Below are 22391 nucleotides of genomic sequence, written 5' to 3'. Positions count from 1 at the left end.
GACCAATTTGTAGTAGATTGACATTTGGTGCACACATCATGGTGCGTTTTTTTTTTTTTTGCACTGGGGATAATTTAATTAACATTTTTGTACATGTGAAGTAATGTGTAAGTATAACACTTCCATGTATTTATTACCTCTCACAAAGTTGCAGTTCTCCACCTGACAAAGCATTCTTTTTTTCTCCAGGTCATAGCCATCTTTGTTCAGCCTTTATTATCCAAGTTCACCATCCTCCTCCTAATTGAAGATGTCTACTCAGAGATGACACCATCATGTAAATCCTGAGCTGTGTTCCCAATTGTCTGACACAGATTGCCACCTTTTGCATTGAAGTCTGATTATCGGAGGAGAGAAGACCGAGGAAAAACTTCTAGTGCAGCAAATTGATGACCTCATCCAGACAAAAAAAAAAAAATTGCTGAACTAGAGCTCTTGAATATTTTTTATTTTATCCTATTTCTAAGAAAATATACTAGTACCCCACATTGAACTGTAGGTGGCGATCAGCAACAGAACTGACGGCTAATTGGTGAAAAAAAAGCAGTGCTGTGAAGCACAACACTGCCACCAGCTGTATAAGGGATGGCACTGCACCTCAGCAGTGAAATAGCCAATCATTTTGCAGTATTTTAAACGGTAGTGCTTTATAAAAATTGGACTACACATACTATTTTATTTATATTTCACTTTCAAGAGAAACCCTCTGGCTCACGGAAACATTTCTTAATAAGCGCAGAAAGCTCTGCTTTTTAGTCTAACAACTCCAAACGTGAGACGGAAAGGTAAATAGAGCAACCTAACTGCCCCTTCCTAATATTATTAAAATTGTTAAAGGACAAGCCTATGTTTTGTACATTTCTCAACCATACTTCCCATTTTCCTCAACATACAAAGTGTAGCCCCATCCAATCATCTACCTACCCCGGCAGAGGTAAAAGCTTCCTGCAAGCCCAGCAAGAATTAGTACCGGATTTTCTGTGCCTACTCACTAAATTCCTATGGGACATTACTCCTGCAGTACATTTACACCCCTCACTTAAAACAGAACTTTGGGTTAGGCAGGGCAATATTGCAGAAAAGGACAGGTGATGTCCCTTATGCAAAAATAATTGAAACCTGCCTGATTGCTCAATGGAACAGTCAAAAACGCTGAGCTGCACATGCCCAGCGTTGGTTTCCAAGACACCTGGCAATTCCGGCTTACCCTGCGTCATTCTGGCCCTGGCCAATGGCTTAGTGGTTAGCACTGTGGGCTTTGCAACTCTGGGTCCCAGGTTCCAAACTCGGCCAGGAGACTGCATGGAGTTTGCAGGTACTCTCTGTGTGGGGTTTCCTCCAGGTACTCCGGTTACCTCCCACATTCCAAAAACATGCAGTTAAGTTAATTAGCTTCCCCCAAAATTGATCTGTAATAATGACGTATGACTATGGTGGGGACATAAGATTGTGAGCCCCTTTGTGGAACAGCCAGTGACATGACTATGTACTATGGCTTTCTAAAGCGCTGCTTAATGTCGCTGCTTGATATATAAATAATGGATAATAATAAAAATAATGATCACAATTAGGAAGAAAAGAGGGAAGAAGATGGCGGTGCCCTGCAAAAGAATAGGGAGTATAACGGGGTTTACCTCCGCTTTAAATCCATGGGAGGTGCATGGAGAGCCCAGCACTGTGCATTAGGCATCAGACAACGTGGAAGGCCACCAATGTTTAGCTTGAGTATTTTTGGAAAGGGTGTGTTTTTTTTTTTGTTTTTTTTTTTAATGTGACCTTGCCCTTTAAAAATGTTTCTTTTTATAAAAAATTATGGATCAAAACTTTTTTTTTGCCCCCCCCCCCCCCCCAATAATTTTTTTTTGTTCAAGACACCTAATCAGTGTTTGGAGAGCTCCTAAAATTTTCCAATCACAAAAAGCAACCACCCTCTCCCGACTATATATACATACAGACCGTTAACGCCTGATTTCAAGAGATTCTTTCTCTGGCGGCTCTTAATTGCCTGTTTTGTCGCCGCTGCCTTCTCTGACGTTTATTAACCTCGCCAAATGATTCTCATTCTGGTGCCTTAAATCAATCAATGAGCTGCGGCCCGAGATTCCTTATTTCAATAATCCTGGTAATTTGCTCTTTCAGAGAAGGTTCTCTCCTCCGTCTCCTCCAACCAATGATTTCTTTTCTTATGCTAAATAGTTTGGAATATATTTTTTTTTTTGTTGCCAAGATATTTATGCTGCAATGCAGTCTGAGCTTATCCACCAAAAATAGACATATCAAAAAGTTCTTTAAAAGAACTTTAATGACTTAATGTGCGGAATGCAGATCATGAAAAAAGTTCTGGAAGGGCGACAAGAAAAAAAAAAGTAATTATGGTACTTTTTTTTATTTTACAGCACCGAATTTAGCAAATGGGTTCCAAACAGACCTGAGCGTGCCAGAGGATGTGGGAAACAAAAAGCAATCAGGAGAGATATGAATGAAAACAAAAACATTACGGGCATTTCATTGGCTTTGGTTACCTGCAAACTGACTTTTACATCATCAGATTATCATGAAAGGTTATCTTCTTGAAAGGTGAACTTGGGCTAGAGCTACGTACACACGTCAGATTTTTATCGCCCGATAATCGGCCAATTATCGGGCGAAAATCTGCCGTGTGTACAGTTGGTGTCGTCCTGCCGGATCCACGGACGATGGACGACAGCCGATCGTAATGAAAGTGAAGGGGAGAGCGCGCAGCAGGGTGCCAATCGTAATGAAAGTGAAGGGGAGAGCGCGCAGCAGGGTGCCGCTCCGTCGCTCTCCCCCTCCCCTCTCCATAGAGCATGAACGGTGCTGTATGCATCGTGCAGTCCCTTGTCGTTGGAAAGGATCGTGAAAGATCCTTTCCAACGACAAAAATTGGCAGTGTGTACGCAGCTTTAGTTCTTCATTTTTAAACTAGACAAAGGCTATGTTCACGATGGCCGTGAGGTTATGGTGTGTTTATCGCTTCCTACTGCCAGGGATATGCTGCCTCCGATGCTTATCAGGAATCAGTGCGGTCCCCAACCCATTTTAGCTGGGTGGCAGTTTTTAGTGACCCAGCTGTTCGGTTCGGTGGTAACTGAAAAGTTGGGTCACGATACAAGAACCACCACCCGCCTACAGCTTCTTCCCACCCAACATAAAAAAAAATCCAGGCAAAATACTAGAAATGAATAGGGGCCGCATTGAGCTCTACTAGTATCGCTTAATGCTGCCAGCTGTCAAATGTGCAGTTCAGAACCGAGCGGCAAAGTGAGCCGCTTGGAATTGTTCAACCTCAAAGCAGCTCTAACCTGCCCTTAATTTGCTCTGTTAACTATATGCATGAGAGTATCACTTCCAGGTATATATAAATCTCTCATAGGGATCACACAGCTTTCCCTGACAATGCCTTCATCTATATTCCTCTCCGGGAGGACGGCGTCACCAGGAATCACCCAGGGTCGCCATATACTTCTTTTACTAAGATGTATGGCCAGAAATGACAAAGCCTGGTGCCTGTGGTGAATACAAAAATCTAGAAAGGTTGCAGCTTCTTACTTTGTAACTTACAACAAAGTTACAGTGTTGCAGTCTGATCACTGGGAGGGAAGTAGAATGTCTTCCTCCTGCCTGCAGCATGTGTTATCCCTGGCCACTTTTAGCCGGGCACACAACCCGGGACTTTTCAGCCACCACCCGGCTGTCACAATACAGGGGGCACCACCCACCTACAGCTTTTTCCCACCCAGAATACTAAGCATACTTATATCATCACCCAATTTTAGGGAAATTTTAGCATCCTAACATTGGAAATCAATGTCTCTCTGCCGTTCAGAGGTTTTGCCGGTTTGTCTGTAATTCAAATTCCTTTTCCAACATCTGAAAGTTGTAAGCTCTTCAGGGCAGGGTCCCCTCCTCCTGTGTCACTGTCTGTATCTGTCATTTGCAACCCGTATTTAATCTACAGCGCTGCATAATATGCTGGAACTATACAAATCCTGTTTATTATTAATAATATTAATAATAATAATAATAATAATAATAATAATAATAAAAGTAACACAGCTCAACAAAAAATTTTTTTTTCCACTTTCCAAGGATTTTTCTATATATTTAGTATATTTCAGGTCTGCTGAATCCAGAAATGACATCAGCCAATTAGTTGAATACAGGATTTGGAATAAACAATTTTACCTATTAATAGGTATATTATTATCAATCTTTTTTACATCAATGTTTTGCATTTTATATAATACATGTAGCATTATTTTCATGAAACTTTCATTTGCTTACTTTTTATTCATACATTTTCTTTTTTTTTTACAAAAATATGAGTTCTTCAAGAAGAAGTTGTTCAAATGACCCTAATGTATTTTGCTACATTTGTGAAAAAAAGAAACTTTACAGAATTTGTGAAACAAGCCTATCTTGCATATGTTGGTGTTAAACTGGGGGACCAAGATAAGTATTGGTCTCCCCATATGGTATGCAAAACTTGTGCAGAGTGTCTACGTCCGGTGGAAAAATGGAAAACTGAAACGTTTGAAATTTGGTGTAGCTAGGGTATGGCGAGAGCCCAAAAATCATCTTAATGATTGTTATTTTTTTGCTGTGAATGTGAAAGGTTTCAATCATTACAAGAAAAACAAATTGGAGTACCCCGATTTGGAATCGGCAAGACGACCTGTGCCGCATGGTGCTGATGTTCCCATAGCAGTGTTCAGTCCCTGATATTCCTGTATCCGACATGGAGGATATACAGGGAGTGTAATCCAGGAGTTAGCAGTGGAAGTGAATATGAAGTGTTTCATCAAACCAGCAGTTCTCCCAAGAAGAGCTCAATGATTTAATACGTGACCTATGTCTGGCAAAACAAGCATCTGAACTTTTAGAATCCAGGATAAAAGAAAAGAAATGAGAGGTGGCACTCCGACCATATTTCAGTGAAGATGGAGACTTTGTGTTGTAACATCCCTGGACTACTAGACCATATGGGAGTACCAGAATACCGAGCAGAAGACTGGCGGCTTTTCATAGACCGTTCCACTCGAAGTTTGAAATCTGTTTTACTGCATAATGGCAACTGTTATGCATCAATTCCAATCGGTCACTCAGCAAAACTTAAAGAAGAATATGAAAATATCCAAATGGTTTTACAAGAGCTTTGCTATCATGAACACCAATGGTCCATATGTGTTGATTTAAAAATAGTGAACTTTCTACTTGGACAACAAAGTGGATACACAAAGTAGCCATGTTTCAGCTGATTGTGGGATAGTAGAGCAAAGCAGGATCACTGGAAGAAAGTGACATGGCCTCCAAGGGAAAACATGAAAAAAGGTGCAGCGAACGTCATTAACGAGCCAATGGTTGGAAAAAAAAAAAATCATTCTCCCTCCACTACACATAACATAAAGTTGGGATTAATAAAGCAATTTGTTAGAGCTCTGAACAAAGAACAACAAGGACAGTGATTGCTTCAAATACATTTGTAGATTCTGCCCTGGACTGAGTACTGAAAAATTAAAAGCAGGAATCTTTGATGGACCCAGATTCAGAAACTGATAAATGATTCAAATTTCACAAGTTACATGACTGATACTGAAGCTTCCGCTTGGCACAGCAATGTCATGGTTGGCAAGAACTTCTTGGGTAACCATAAAGCACAAAATTATGAAGAACTGGTAGAAAACTTGCTCTTAAACTTTAAAAATTTGGGTGCTACTATGAGCATAATAGTACACTATCTCCATAGCCATTTGCAAAAATGGCCAGGAAAACAGTTCCATCAAGATATAAAGGTGATGGAAGAAAGGTATCAGGGCAGATAGGATAGACACATGATGGCAGACTACTGCTGGAGCCTTCAATGTGATTGTCCTGATCATCAGCATAAAAGGAAATCATACAAATTGAGTTTTTCAATGACTTCTTTGTGGTTAGTTTTGTAAATATACTGGTATTGAAATTAGGTATTTCAAAAATTTTACCTTTGTATATGTAGGCATATCTAGTATAATTTTGCTTAATTTTCATGTTTCATTAGTTTTCTATGAGGTTATTATTTCAAAAACTAGAGCCTATCTAGCAAAACCAATATCATATTTGGAATCTGTGCATCAATCATAACCTAAAATGACTAATCAGTTTGGCAAGAAAATGTTTGTTGACCAGTGTAATAATTATGCTTTGTATATTCAGAATACTAAACGAACCTTTCGCTGCAGTCTCTGACCTTGTGACTTGCAACAGAGCTTCAACGTTGCAGTCTGATCGCTGGGGGAGAGGAGAATGAGAAAAAGTTTCCTCCTGTTTGCAGCAGACTATAACATCTCATGCTAGCCAAAGTTAGAGTTTAGGGACTTTTTTTAATAATAAAAAAAATGCGGAATAAACTCCAGGCTCTTTTTTCTTCTTTATTTTAACATTGGGTCATCATGTCACGCACTCCCCTGGTAACCCTAACATACAATGACAATGGTGGACCTTGCCTGTGCAATCAGTCCAATGCTCTCTCTCCTCTCCCTTCCTATTGTGTTACTTCCACCACCTCTTAGATTGTAAGCTCTTCGGGTCAGGGTCCTTTCCTCCTCCTGCGTCATTGTCTCTATCTGTCTGTCATTTGTACAGAGCTGCGTAATATGTTGGCGCTATATAAATCCTGTTAAAAATAATATTATTAGTAGTAAAATAAAATACTATCTGTGATATCCAACTGTCCACCAGAGGGAGCACCAACATACCTGTATATAATTGTGGATCAGAAAACAAATATAAACTAGTTACACCAAACAATCACTTTCAGGAAAATGCTGCAATAATACAAAATGTGTTTTTGGAAAAAAAAACAAAACCAAATGAGGCTGCATTTTCCCTTTAAGGTCTGGAAGCCAACGGAGCTGCTAGCCTGGAAATCTGAACCATTACACTACAAATAACTTGACGATGGCCTAAAATGTCAGCGGCGTGCTGCATGTGACAAGCTGACACCGGCACGCATCCTCTCTGTCACAGCGGTATTCTGGCGGAGGGAGCAGTTACACCTGAAAGGTTAGCGTTGTAACTTGACTTGTCAGTCGGCCCCACGCGCTTGAGCTCGACGTTTTGATACACAGCTGGCTGGGCTCCCCGGCGACTCATCCTTTTTTTATTCTCCGAGGAAGGATAGAGACAAAACACTCTGATTTTATGCCTCGCTGCAGCGAACGGCCGCTTCTGGGTGGATTTAAACAAGAACTCTGCAGAGGAAGGGTTGCAGATAAAGTGGAACTGAAGTTCCAATTGAGAAAATTGTGAGCAGAAAAGTTGTTTTGTTGCAATAAAAGATGCATTCCTGCCTGTTTGCAGCACAGTGGCTCAGTGGTTAGCACTTTGACCTTTGCAGCTCTAGGTCCCAGGTTCAAATCTTGGCCAGGGCACTATCTGCATGGAGTTTGCAGGTTCTCCCTGTGTATGTGTGGGTTTCCTCTCACATTCAGTTAGATTAATTGGCTCCCCCCCCCCCCCAAAAAATTGACATGACTATGGACTTTGTACAGCGCTGAGTAATGTGTCGGCGCTATATAATTAGCATGTAATAATAATAATAAAAATAATGTACGCTTCCCAGAATCATGCACCAAGTTACACTATATGTAAGGGTGACATTCTTCCCAATGGTCAACAATGTAAGAGAAATTCTCCCCATTGACCACCAGGGCTAATATACTGTGAGCTGTGGATATAGTAATTTTAGTAGAAGTTCCCCAAGACCTGAAAGTTAGTTCATGGCTTCCCCCATGTGAAAATGATTGAGAAACATTGCTCTAACCTATTTCTTTCTATAGGATGAGTTGGAACAAATGTAAAAGTCACATGTTGATGACATACCTGGAAAGGGTTCTAGTCTCCCCATTCTGCTCTCTTGTAAAAATATTAGAAGCATGAAGAATGCATTGCCAAACTTACAGTTTAGATTTTGGGCTGTCAATATGATCCTCCCTTGAGGATCCCCCCGAGGCATTTGATGCCTTCCCTCCAGACACATCTCCCTATCACATCCTATTATACTGGAGCGTGAACACAATCTATCTTGTTTTCAGAATGTCATAACCCATTAAAAAAAGGAAATGTACCCCGGAGTCTACCTGATGAATAAATAAACGGTAAGTATTGCAAGGAAAAACTTAGGAGAAGGATAAGGGGATCCGCTCCTTCTCCTGTGTCGCTGTCTGTATCTGGTATTACAAAAAAACAATTAACTTTATTATCATATTGTATTTTTATAGTGCCGACATATTACGCAGCGCTGTACCTCAAAGGAGCTCACAATCTAATGTCCCTACCATACCCATATGTCATTAATATATGTCACAGTCTAAGGTCAATTTTGGAAGGGAAGCCAATTACCATAACTCCATGTTTTTGGAATGTGGGGAAAACAGGAGAGAGGAAACCCAGGAGAACCTGCAAACTCGATGCAGATAATGTCCTGGCCAAGATTTGAACCTGGGACCCAGCGCTGCAAAGGGAATGCTAACCACTGAGCCGCCATGCGGCCAGTAGGGAAGGGGGTATTTTAGGGCAAACTATCAAATCAGAAGGCTATGCCATTTTGCCAGGGAACTTGAATTACAAATAGCGCCCTAACTGGGTATTTACCCGTTTGGTGTCCAGATTGAACAGCATTTTTCAAGTATAATTCAATGTATAATAAAATAATTTCATACCCAAGAAATTCCATTTTCCGATATGCAGAAACTTTGGAACTTCTTCACTAAAGTCAGGTTAGAAAAGCTCTGACAGTGAGAGGTTAATGTCAGGTCAGCAAAGCTTTTCCTCATCTCCCCTGTGAAACTAATAACAAATCTAATCAAACATCAGCACAGAGCCATGTACTTATATTAAAGACACTGGCAGGCACCGTTCTTCCTTACCGAGCCTCCACAATAAATCTATAAACCCCCTGGACAGGGACAGGCATTCTCCAACTCTGAAGGCAGACACACTCTCCAGCTAATTCACTTTTAGTTATGGGTTGGGTAGCCCACAATCTTAAAAAACTTAAAGGGAACCTGTCATTTGCTTGCTCAGAAGCTAATATTGGTATCTGTTCGGTAAGACACTGGCACTGAGAGTGAAGCAGGGGTGCGTGTCCTGGATGACCATGCTGCAACTGCACGCAGACACACAAAGGCAGTGTTGATAGCCAAGACAGGGTAACACACCATTGATGTCACTGTTTAGGGGTGACTATTATATGCCTGGAGGAAGTCAAATGCTTTTCATACCGGGTATATTCTGATAGCTCAGGTAAAGCAATGGATTAGCAGCGCATGCAAGAGAAGACGGGTAGTGGGAAGTGAGAGTTTGCCTCCAAAAATGTAATTCTGTACTTGGCACAGAAGCCCAAAATAAATATGCTAAATTCATGCTGTCTTGTCCGTATACTTGCAGTTCCCCTTGTCGCCTGCTGATGGCACTGTTGTTTAGCACGCCTTGCATGTGCTTCCATTGGCAACCAGCAGATGGCTTGCTGTAGAGTTACCTCCTGGTTTAGTACACCTGTGGCTCCTAACCGGTAGGCCTAAATATTCCCGCTTCACATGCCTCCCTCTACCATAACATTGGACCTGAACCCTTGTGCTGGAATCCTTGCTGGTGCTCCGGCCACTTTCCCTCTTAAATCCTGTCCTCGCCCTGCTCCTGTCATTCTTGTCCATTGTATATAGTTCAGAATTCTCCGCCTCCCCCAAAAAACAGCTTTAGGCGGGTGGCTGCCCATGTAGTGTGACCTAACTTTTCAGTAACCACCTAAAAACAGCCGGATGGTCACAAAAAAGTGCTAGGTGGTGCACCCAGCTAAAAGGGTCTGGGGACACTGTAGTATTTTTTATATTATTATTATTATTATTATTATTATTATTAAACAGGATTTATATAGCGCCAACATATTACGCAACGCTGTACATTAAATAGGGTATAGCTTATTATCTCTGTGTGTTGCACAATATTTGATATTCACAGTTTGCTGTGCTGTGATTGCATTCACCTATAATAAACACACACCCGACTTGTGCTGCCAATGCTGGTCCCCCACTTGTTCCTGCTGGAAACAATCCTGACATCTCCCATCGAAAAAGCTGCAAATCCTGCTGACATGAAGCGGTTAAAGAACTAAATAAAGTCAGCAGAGGAGTTTACAGACTAAGTTTGGTGAGGAGGTAAATTGTATATTCCCTGGTGTAGGTTGTATCCGTGCCAGCGCTGGATCCTGAATCTCACTGTAAGCATTTAGGAAGTCTGATTAACATCTCACCTAATCAAGAAGGGAAGCAGGAGAAAAGATGCAAAGTATCATTACTCCTACGTCACTACAAAATTATATATATATATCTGTATGCTACAGACAATTTCAAAGCATTATCAGTCACCCTTGTGTCCTTTCAATGCCAATTGAACACTCACCTTAAATCATCATTACAAGTACATTGTAGGGAAGTTATTAAACAGGTAAGAAAAGTCTTACAGCTTGAATCTGCAAGTAAGGATCGATGCTCTGTGTGCAGAAGCAGTGGTCCCTTTGCATAGGGGTCCAATACCCCGGCTGAATAGTTCAGCAATTAGCAAAGCTCAGGTTTCTTACTGATTGAAGATCTCCAACTCTAAATTAGCAATGCACCTGTTGGATCCTCGGCACAGAGACCTCTGCTTCCACACAGACAGCTAGGATTCAACTTTGCAACATGCTGGCAGGGGCTAAGTTTTTCCCCAGCTGCTTTCCAAAGAAAACAAACTATGATAGGACATTGCACACCTTACATTTGGATACTATGGGAATGTGATTGCAGGAAACAATTTAATATATGTGGGCTGGGGCTTTGTCTGATGACAGCTTTAGATTTTCCTAGGAAACGGTGAAACAACCCTAAGGTATATCCTAGATGAAGGATATGTTCTAAAAGCTCCAAAACACATTCATTGTTTGACATTTCATAACAAAATTTGCGGTTACTGGACTCTAAACATTTGATGTTGCACTGTTTTATTGTCTGTAGCCTAGAATTTGGCATAAAGAATTTAGCCAACCAGAACCCTGCAGAAGAGAGCCTCAGTGGCTGCAGGAGCAAGCGATAAGGTAAGTCTTTCTCCGAAATCATGATCCCCTAAACCAGAGTTTCTCAACCAGGGTTCCTCCAGAGGTTGCTAGGGGTTCCTTGAGCAATTTGCAATTTGCACCTCATGTCGGTTTAAGTGACTCCAATGATCTTTTTGGCTATCTGTAAGGGAGACATTCTTCCCAATGGCCAGCAACGTAAGAGGAATTCTTCCCACTGACCAGCACACTAATATACTGTGAGCTGTGGATATAGTAATTATAGAAGGGGGTACCCTGAAAGTTTTTTCAAGGGTTCCGCCACGTTATAAAAGAGTGCACTATGTGATCAATCTGCATTTGAGACCAACATCTCGCTTTTCTTTTTTTCCACACCAAGACCAAGAGTCCAAATCCAGCATACTTTTTATATTTTAGACAATTAGTGTTAGCCTTTAGCACAATTAAACAGACAGCGATATGATATTATCTGAGCTTTTCATTTGTTTTTCTTGTAAATACTTTTAAAGTTATGAGAGAACAGTCAAAATATTTAGCCAGACACACCCAGGACTACATTACTCCATACTAAACCCATTTATGTAACACTTAAATTGTATGCCTGGGGAAACCAAACATAAAAAATTTGCAATATATACACACACCCATTTTTTTTTTTCTTTAAAGCACAAAACAATTCTTTTTGATCAGCCAGGAAACACTACAGGCTCCTAAGGCTATGTACACACGTCAGATGATTCTCGTGCGATAAGGGCTGATATCAGGAGAATCTGGCGTGTGTACAGCGCTTGTGGTCAAGCATTCCATCATCCGTGGATCTGTCAGAACGATCATAATAAGATTTAAGTGGAGGGAGTACAGTGGGGTGCCGCTCCATCGTTCAGACCCTCCCCTCTCCATGAAGCAGAACGGCACTATATGTACAGCGCTCGTTCATGCATCGTTCAGTCTTTTGACATTGGAAAGAATCGTGAAAGTTCCTTTCCAATGACAATTATTGCACGTGGGTACTCCTTAGACGCTCATTATCCTGCTCTAGCACATGCAAAATATTTGCAAGTGATTACTGACACAGGAAATCTTGCTTGGTTTAAGGGAAGCTTTCAGTGGTAAATTTCTAGCAGATTACCAGGATTTTTTTTATTTGAAAAGTTTGCAAATGTATGTACTAAAAGCCCTTATAGTGCCCTGGAAACCCCAAAAATTTGGACAATGTTTTTTTTTTTGTACATTCCAACCAACACACCCTATCATCTCTCTATTGGCCTATTGCTGTTGGGTGCCCACATGGGCCAATTGGAAGGCCAAGAAGGCTGGTACCTCTACCAAAGCAACTGAAGAATGCAGAGAGGTATTGATTTCCAAACACTGTCCTAAGTGACCACACAAAGAATGATTGCTTTGAAGTGAAAAGCCAGTTTCTTCTATTCTCCCAATAAATCATTGGCACAGTCAGTTCACCTATTGAAAAAAAAAAATAGGTGCACTTACGTTTTTTCCTGTGGTCAACTAAACTCATGGCTTGTTTGGCTGAACATTTGGCAAACCAGTTGTCCCCGAGCAGAACATTGACTTCATTGGTTTGGACAAGTCGACCTGGCATAAAAGCCAGGGGACCGAAGGGTACCTAAGGAAGAAAGAATATCAGTAAAGCTTCAGGCTTAACAGTAGGTGTGCACCTGAAAATCACAAAAACAATAAAGCTGAACCCGGGGCATAAAAACGTCAAATGAAAATGATTCCACTTTAGCCACAAGGGAACAAATTGCTTTATGTAAAAGTTCTCCACAGATGGTTATAGCGGTGTGCATCGCCCAGCATTTCTCATTAAGCCACCTGACAGATGCCCATCCAGTGTTCTCCCCAGCTGGGCACACCACCCAGCACTTTTCAGTAACCACCCGGCTGTTTATGGGTGGTTATTGAAAAGTTGGGTCATAATACATCTGATTGCCTCATGGAATCAGGAAGGAATTTGTTTCCCTTGTTGGAGCAAATTGTATCAGGGGTTCCTGATACAAGCTATGTCCATAGGGTTTTATATCTGGGACATGTTTATTTCCCTAGTGGTTGAACTATAGGTTGGACTAATGTCTTTTTTCAACCTGACTAACTATCTAATACCTGGGGCTGCCACCCACCTACAGCTTCTTCCCACCCAGCTTAAAAAATTTCTGTGTAAAATACTGCCATTGGAAGCAGATGCTAGCTTGTTGAGAGTTGGGAAGAGCCAGGACAACTTGTGGCCAGCAGCAGGGCTAAGGGAGAAGGTGACAGGGGTGAGAATTGCATTATTTAACAAATGCATTGAATTTTCTAGTGACACTCCTTAACCTGGCTGCTTTTCCATACCACCCAGCTGACAACATTTTCTGGGCATGACACAGAAGACTGCACTTGTAACCCACTGGAAAGGTAATAATCCATTCTCTACTTTTACAGGGTGGATCAATTTAGAGACCAGTCAGGTAGTAAATAAAACTCAGGCCACCGACAGCTCTTTTATCCAGCAGGGTTGTGTAAATCTAAGTACTGGGTGGGCAGGAATACAAATTTACAATGACAGGTAAAATATTTCCTATATCTGTATAGTTAGCTGTATGCCCCGAGTTCAGCTTTGAAATGTCACAACTTTCTATTCAGAACCAAGTGGGGAAAGTAAAATGATTCTTACCATGATATCGTAGGTCAGCTTATCGGGCAGAGAGCCAAGCCTTTCCTGGAGAGCGTCATAGTCACTTTCTACCTTCTTCCTGGAGAAAACAGACAATTTTATTAAATACAGAAGAGAAATAAATTGTACTCCATCAGGAGCATGCAGAGAATCTTGAAAGAAGAACTTCAGCATTTAACAAAGTCACCCTGGTATTTTTCTTAAAAAGTAATTTTATTGAGAACTCATTGATAAATATTTCTATTGCCGGCAGATCATCAGAACTGGAGGTTCTCCTGCAAAACCTATGGGCAACTCAATGCTTTTCTTGCAAGCATGGACTTGGAATATTGCCAGCCTCCACATGTAAACAAACAGCGGGTGCTGTAAAGATGCTCAGAAGCTAACTGCACCATATTTGATGATCAACCCACAAAGCCTAAACCTAGAATGATGTCAACAGAGATTGTTTAATTTAAACTTAAACTCACTTGCTAAGCAGTACATAAACCTGCTTTATGCTTTCCAGAATGGAGTTGCAATCTGTGACCACTTCCCCATGCCAGTGAAACACTGCCTCAGGGGAGATGCTACAAGGAGCTTGTCCCCACGGCAGTCCCAAAAAGAATAAATGGGGGCACCAGTAAGCGGTACAGTACCATTCACGGACACCAGTTGTAAAGGTGTTTTAAGAACCAGAAATGCTCTACGAGTAACCAAGCAGCAAAGTGTCAGCAGCGGAGAGTCACACAGGATCCCTCTATCCCGAAGCAGGCCTGAACCTTCCCTTAATGGGATATATCTGTTCATGTTAAGTCAATACAGAAGTGTATGATGCAGGTTCTTTAGGTGCAAGTGACTGGGTGGATGGAAAGCTGTGCCCATCTAAAGCAGCGTGGGATCACTCGAGGCCTGAACCGGCCCTTATTGCTCATTGCCAAGCTATGGGTTCTCCTATCTGCCAGGGACAGTATGGCAAACAAATCCAAGCTTTGCTCTAAATGTTAGTAAATCAGAACTGCAAGCAAGCAGCATTTTTTATTTCAGAAGGAACAGGCAACGTCCCTTCAATAAAGCATACCAACCCGCCTGTTCCCAATGCACAGCTTAGTGCAGGGTGTCAGGTATCTTGGCATCCCAAAGGGCTACAGGGACAAATTTTAGCACACATGCGCAGGGGTTTGTCAGGCCGGCCTAGCCAATCAATATAGCCCAAGATCTTTAGTGGATGAAGATGGTAGCACCTGCGACAGATCAAGTACAGGTGAGGGTAATTTGTCATTAGGCAGATAAGTTTATTTATTGCAGAAGGAAATCATTTGTCCCTTGTGCAATAAAAGAATCTCATTGTAACCCCTTGGGTAAGCTTGGTGTCCAGCGAGCCTGGGATCATTATAGCGCCAACATATTACACAGCAATGTACATTAATAAAGGCTGAAAATTACAGATAGATACAAAGAGTGACACAGGAGGAGGGGAGAACCCTGCACAGAAGAACCTACAAGAGAAGAGGAAAGTAGCATACAATAGGAAAGGGAAAAGGTATGGTGGGCAAGTAGTGAGGGCTTAAGAGACAGAAGAAGACGGGTAGGTGACTTAGAAAGTTTTAACGACTTTTTTTAATGAGCTGAATAAGATGAGAAAAACCATTCCAGAGAGTCGGGGCAACTTTACAGAAGTCTTGGAGCCATGCGTGTGATGAGGTTAAGAGTGAGGAAGTCATTAGTAGGTAATTGGAGGAGGGAAGAGAATGGTTAGGGGAGTGTTTGTCTATTGGATCAGAAAGGTAAGTGGAACAAGAGCTATGGAGGGATTTGAATTTGTTTCTACAGTGAAATGAAAGCCAATGAAGAGAACCACAAGGAGAGGCAGAAGAAGAGGAGCGGTGGGAAAGATGGATGAGTCTGGCTGCAGCATTCATAATGAATTGTAGAGGAGAGAGTCGGGTTAGTTGAATACCAGAGAGGAGGAGGTTACAGTAGTCCACACGAGAGACAATAAGAGCGTGGTAAAAGGAGTTTTGGTGGTCTCTGGGGACAGGTAGGGTCGGATTTTGGAGATGTTGGCAGATGAAAGTAACAGGACCTGGAAATGTTCTCAATTGTAAAGAAGAGGGCAGAATGGAAGGCGATGCCAAAACAACGTGCCTGAAGGGAGAGATGTTAGTGTTGCTAACCAGTAATATTAGAGTGAGGTGGGAATGTGAGATTGGTGACCTACTATTTGCTTAGCCACGGCTCCTGTTCCCACTATGGGTGCCCATCAGCCTCACCGCCTATAAAGCTGATGTATTTTAATGAAGAAAAGCAACATTGGTACTCAGTTTGGGCTCACACCCTTGATTTGTGAAGCAAGATTACGTTTTGTATAATTCTGCATACACATAAAAGAATCTGCAGATGTGCCAATACATCCACCATACCCCCTATTAGTAACTTCCACACACACATTATATGCTCAATATTCATTTTCAGGTCATCACTTTCACACAACTCTAAATTAATGAGGGGGTAATGTGATTTTAAGTGCGTCGTCTTTATACAATTTGGTGAATCTTGGGTTTTATGTTGTTTTGCTAGCGAGCGCGACTTTAAGCCAAGCTATATTGTGATATTTATTAACACGACAGCTTCATCTTTTATGTTTAATGGAAACTTTGGAGATTATATTGTGTCTGTGTGCACTAAAAATAATTTCAGCGTGTTTTTAATTGAGAAAATATTTTTCGTCAACATTTGCGCGAGTTTTGTTAGCTACGCTCCAGCTAAATCAAGAATACTTTCCATATTGTATTTATTTATTGATTGTGTGGAAATATGTGGTTCAAGGGTGCACAGAGGGAATTTTACAAAGATTTTGAAGAAAAAGGGAGCACGCATTTCAGCAATTGCATGGGAAAATGCTCCCAGTCTTAGAGCTTTTTCCATATAAATACTAATTTTGAAGGATTTAAAGCCACACTAAACCTGTGTTACTCACCTGTTCCCGTTCCCTCACTGGAACCTGCCATCTTCTTTAATTTCTCTTCCTGTAGAGGATCTCTGGTCATCTTGATTGGCCGAGCTGTGACGCCGTAACTCTCACATGTCACATTTGGGGAGATGGGGCCTTTCACGGGAGTGGTGTGGGCCCTGAGAAGGGCCAAGGCGCAGAGAATAAGCAGTAACCAGATCTTCTCCAGAGCCTCGGGTGGTGAAGATGTGGCGCTGCTGGTTATTGCCAGGACAGTCCTTGGGCACACCAGGGTGAGCAGGATGATACACAGTACCAAATCACTAGGCAAAAGCAATGTCAAGGAAGGCCGGGGTCAAGGCAGGCAGCAAACAAGAGAGGTCAGGTCACAAGCCAGGGGAGCACCGCAGGCAGGAGACGCTGGAAGCAACAGGAGGCACAGATAACACAAGAATAACCAAACACGGAGAGTACCACTGGAACAGCACATGGAAACTGGCTGGGAAACAGCAGACTGGGCAACAAGGGGTTAACAAGAGCTGGAGAGAGGAAACACTGAATTACCAGCAGGTGTACAGGAACTGCTCAGCAGAGCTAGGGGCTCAGCACTAGTGAAGACACGTTGCACGAAAGCGGAGTGCTGTGTCTGAGCTAGCTAAATAGCCAGAGATGATTAAGAGGCTATTTCCCAATTGCCTGGCAGGATGGGCGAAACTGATAAAACTTGGGAGCGCAGGCACGCCCAGAGTCAGAACTGCTCGCTCTTCTGCTCGCACAGGAGAGAGGGGCCTGCACTTTAGTAAGGAAGAGGCAAGTGTGACACCACACAGGAGGTCATTCATTCCTGCCACGTGCAGGGGAAACCAGGAGTGCCGGGTATCCTGGGAACCAAAGCCAACCCTGCTCATGTTAGGCTCAGCTTTTGCCAGAAATCCAGAGCAATTAGGTAGGTCAGAGAGATTTTTGCAGAAGGGACATTGTCTGTCTCTTTCTGCAATAATGATTTGCCTGGTCATGGATTATTAAAAGTGGATTCTCTATTTTGTTAGTTTCGGAGGCAACCCAATATATAATCAAACCTTATACAATGTTTATTTTACCAATTTGCTAACTGGAAATTCAAGGCACATAATTTCAAACTTACAAGCAACACAAAAAAACTCCATAGACAAAAAGATCAAAGTATACTATAAGAATTGTCCTATTTTCATTTCCACTCATGAGGAAGCAATATGTGAAATGCATCGAGAAATGAAAATGGGACAATTTATTATAATACTTTTATCAAAATTGACAAAAACAAAAACTATATACTGTAATATTTTAACTTTAGATTTTTTTCTTGTTTTAAATATACAATAAATTATGCTTTATGATTAATTAATGCCTATAAGTTTGAAATTATGACCCTTGAATACTCCCCGCCTCTGTACTGCCATGCAAAGCCCATTGCCCTGATCCAAGCACTAGGATGGCCCTAGTGAGAAGTAATGCAAATATCAAAATGTCTTAATGGAGGTCAGTCTGGAGGAGTCCATGATTCTAGGCAGGTTGCATTTGCATGCAGAGCAACCTAAGAAAATACCACAGGCACTGCTGAGCTTTTTTGAAGGAAAAGCCTGAGATCCAATAAATGAAAGAGGTAGACAAGGTCATGTCAAGCTGGGTGAGAAAGGGTTATATGATCCTGGATATCCTCCAAGAAGGACATGAAGTGAGCTCTGATTTGCTGCAGCTTTTAAAGAACACTGTGAGCAGCGCACTATGTGCAAGCAATTGCAGGAGAGAAGCCTGTTCAACCATGTAAGACTAAAGCCAATGCTAAAATTCAGTTTTAACACCTTTCCCCCAGCAAAAAATCCAAACACAATGCCCATTGCTGGAGATGAATGTGCTACTTCCCCCACTTCTTAGATTGTAAGTTCTTCTGGATAGGGTCCTCCCCTCCTCCTGTGTCACTGTCTGTATCTGTCTGTCATTTGCAGCCCCTATTTAATGTACAGTGCTGTGTAATATGTTGGCGCTATATTGCTTTTTAATAATATTGAATAAATAAACATTGTCCCTTTCTGAGCTACCAAGCTGCTTCTCTTGGAGTGGAGAAAGTTTAAAACTGTCAGATTGCCCTTGCTCCTGCTAGAGAGAACATTTGCTTTGGTTTGGTTTTGGTTGTTATTAAAAGGTGAACAAAGGGAAAATACAAAGTTTTGAGAAGTTACCAGGACAGGGGGGAAGCCTCCCAATAGGGACAATTGGTCCAGTGAGGACCATTTGAAAGGAAAAGTCCTTCATATTTTGGAGATTTCTACAAATAGGTCACTAAATAGGTCACAAGGGTCCTAACCTTTTCCTATGTTATCTATATTATAAGAGTGGTTAAATCTGCAATTAATATTTTTCTTAGCTTGTCCTAATCCTGAGACTGAACTACCGGCATTTGTAGAAATCTCAGGAAGAAAAAAAAAAAAAAAAAAAAAAAAGATCATCTAGAACTCCTAACATTAAAGATTACACCAGGCCCCAGGTGAAGAAACGAATATCTACATAAAATAGTAGCAATTCATATATGTGATTCTCAGCGACAGATCTACCGATGCGTTTTTAAATAAAATATAATTAAAATGATACGGATTAAACATTCATGAACACAAAAGGTTTCTCTGGCTGCAGGCACGAGGCCCTCGATTAAGAGGAATTTATGCTGAAGAATTAGGATAAGATATGTACATAGTGTTTTGGCTTTTATATTTTACTTGGGAAATATGTTTATTTTTGTTTTTTTACAGAAAAAGGTTAATTTATAATTGACAACTTCCACTAGTAGCTAAAAAAAGTCTCATCAAACAGCAGTCACAAATGAAATAAATAAAATTGGCTTCGGAATTCCCAACTTATACAAAGGATATATGTGATATGTAAAAAAAAAATTATAATATATGAGTTATATATCTATATATCTATCAGAGTTCTCCCCAGCCCCTTTTAGCTGGGCACACCACCCAGCACTTTTCACTAACCACCCAGCTGATTTTGGGTGGTTACTGAAGAGTTGGGTCACAAGACAGGGGCTGCCACCCACCTACAGCTTCTTCCCAAACAGCTTAAGAAAAAATTCTAGGTTTAACACTGTATATATGGTATTGTCCCACAAATTTTTATTTTTGAGCTGGGTGGGAATAAGCTGTAGGTGGAGTGGTTACTGAAAAGTGCTGGGTGGTGCACCCAGCTTAAAGGGGCTGGGGAGAAAATCAATTCATGCATACATAAACTTACATGAATCTGCAATCATGTGGCAAGCCAAGGTCTGGGGTCTTCTATATCGTGTTCAGTAATGCAGATCTGTTTTGTTCTCATATCATTACCTCCTAACCTGGATGCTGCCTACTGACTATTAGGAAAGTGGATACAGGCCGGTTCCCGACCCAGGTGGCTGCAACAGGATTGTTGGTTGACCAGTTGCAGATTACTATTCCACACTACCAGTAGTAGTGCCATGAAGGGTCAAGTGAAGATGGAATCCAGCAGATTGATTTTTGGGTGGTTAGTGAAAAGCTGGGTTACAATACAAGGACTACAATCCACCTACAGCTTCCTCCCATCCAGCTTAAAAAAATGTCTGGGGAGGATACGGAGATCCAAATATTCTTGTGTGTGAATGGCTTGGAGCTTGTTTTTTCTGAAGTAGTACTTTACATGGACTTTTGCTAACCAAGAGCATGCCCGTCTGCAACCTGGCCTAGGCCAACAGCAAAGTAAAACCATCAAGTGCGTAGTTAAAAGATTAGGTAAATCTAGCTTCATTTCCATCTCCAGAGTCACCAAGGCTTGCGATGGGAATGGTATTCTGCTTTGTAAGGGAAACCACCACTTTGGCAATGAACAAGGGACCCTATTGGAACATTTCTCCTGTACTGCTGAATATTGGAATTTTCCCTCACTTTAAACTCCAATGACAAAAGTCAGTAGAGATGAAGAAGCGGCTTGATCAAGGTACAAAATGTTGGTTCATCAACATCAGTTTATTGTGGAAAAAAAAACAACTACATATAACACAGTGTTCTCCCCAGCCCCTTTAGCTGGGTGCACAACCTGGCACTTTTCAGTAACCACGCGGCTGCTTTAGGGAGGTTACTGATAAATTGGGTCACAATACAGGGCCACTTACCTGCTTACAGCTTCTTACCCCCAGCTTTAAAAATATTTTGCAGAGAACCCTTGTGAGTTTTAAAGATGTATTTATCTGCTTGAGCATAGTTAAGCTTTAAGAAAAACAGAAGTTCCAGAGATGATATTAATCATTATTTCACACTTACCAGTGCTGAATTTTTTCTTGGCAGCCACTGACCACCTGTCATGAAAAACAGATAAAGGTTTTTGAGTAAAATGCTACAAGAACATGGCAGTCTATCAGATACATATTTAGGAAAAAAGCCTAAATCACTGGTAATAACACGGTTGTTCCTCCCTCACCTCACATTATCTTGGCATCACCTTCAATTCTGCCCTCTCATTTACCCCCCATATTCAGAACATTTCCAGGTCCTGTCACTTTCACCTATGCAACATCTCCAAAATCCCCCCCTACCTGTCCCCTGAGACCACCAAACTCCTTGTACATGCTCTTATCATCTCTCATCTGGACTACTGTAACATCCTCCTCTCTGGTATTCCACTAACCCGACTCTCTCCTCTACAATCTATTATGAATGCTGCAGCCAGACTCATCCATCCTTCCCTCCGCTCCTCTTCTGCTGCATCTCTTTGTAGTTCTCTCCAATGCCTTCCATTCCACCTTGGAATTAAACTCAAGCTTCTGTGCTTTGCCTTCAAATCCCTCCACAGTTCTTGTCCCACTTACCTTTCAGACCTGATAGAAAAATACTCCTCTAGCGGCTCTCTCCGCTCCTCCAATGACCTACTAATGACTTCCTTACTCATAACCTCCTCACACGCACGGCTCCAAGACTTTTCTAGAGCTGCTCCAACTCTCTGGAATGGTCTTCCTCGTCCTATTAGGCTTGCTCCTACTTTCTGCTCATTAAAAAGAGACCTTATATATATTTTCAACCTCACCTACCCATCTTCTTCTGTCTCTTAACCCTTACTACTTCCCACCATTCCATACCTCCCTTCCTATTTTGTGATACTTCCCCACCTCATAGATTGTAAGCTCTTCGAGGCAGGGTCCTCTCCTCCTCCTGTATCACTGTCTGTATCTGTCATTTGCAACCCCTATGTAATGTACAGCACCGTGTAATATGTTGGCGCTATATAAACATCGTTTGATAATAATAATAAATCAGGTCAACAATTTTTTTTATGCCATCACAAAAGTCAGTTATACTTTGTTTTTCAATCAAAGCAAACTTTATCAGTTCCCCCAATGATAAAAACAAAGGATTTTTTTTTTGTTTGGAGTTCGATTTTACCACAGTTCATAAAATGTGAAGTTTTGTTAAAAGACGGAGATCTTAATGGGAAAGTGCAGCCATACTTGCTGGCAATACTTGCAGAACGCAGATAATGTATTTTTTATGATCTAGTAAATAAGGGCAGCTGAAGTAAAACATCATAAAAGGTTAACTCTGTTATTAAAAAACAAAAATAAAAGGGAATTCCATAAATATTAACAACAGCCGACCTATTAGAGTGACATACGGCCTAATTATCTCTTTACA

At 41.4% G+C, this 22391-nt stretch overlaps 1 protein-coding gene across 3 annotated transcripts in view; it reads right to left on the bottom strand.

Moving 5' to 3' along the window:
- The window catches only part of URI1 (URI1 prefoldin like chaperone), a 65118-nt gene that overhangs the window by 27373 nt on the left and 15354 nt on the right, over nucleotides 1–22391 (bottom strand). For 2 of the 3 annotated variants that reach the window (XM_072422416.1, XM_072422415.1), the window contains exons 2-4: nucleotides 21027–21061; nucleotides 13782–13860; nucleotides 12599–12734 (exon numbers count right to left, since the gene is read on the bottom strand). In XM_072422416.1, the coding sequence (XP_072278517.1) occupies nucleotides 12599–12734; nucleotides 13782–13860; nucleotides 21027–21061 (250 nt within the window). The remainder of the gene's footprint in view (nucleotides 1–12598; nucleotides 12735–13781; nucleotides 13861–21026; nucleotides 21062–22391) is intronic. The other variant, XM_072422417.1, reaches the window with a different exon arrangement.

The sequence above is a fragment of the Pyxicephalus adspersus genome, chromosome 9 (genome assembly GCF_032062135.1).
Source record: "Pyxicephalus adspersus chromosome 9, UCB_Pads_2.0, whole genome shotgun sequence".
Classification (NCBI taxonomy): domain Eukaryota; kingdom Metazoa; phylum Chordata; class Amphibia; order Anura; family Pyxicephalidae; genus Pyxicephalus; species Pyxicephalus adspersus.
This window is presented reverse-complemented; position numbering and strand designations above follow the sequence as displayed.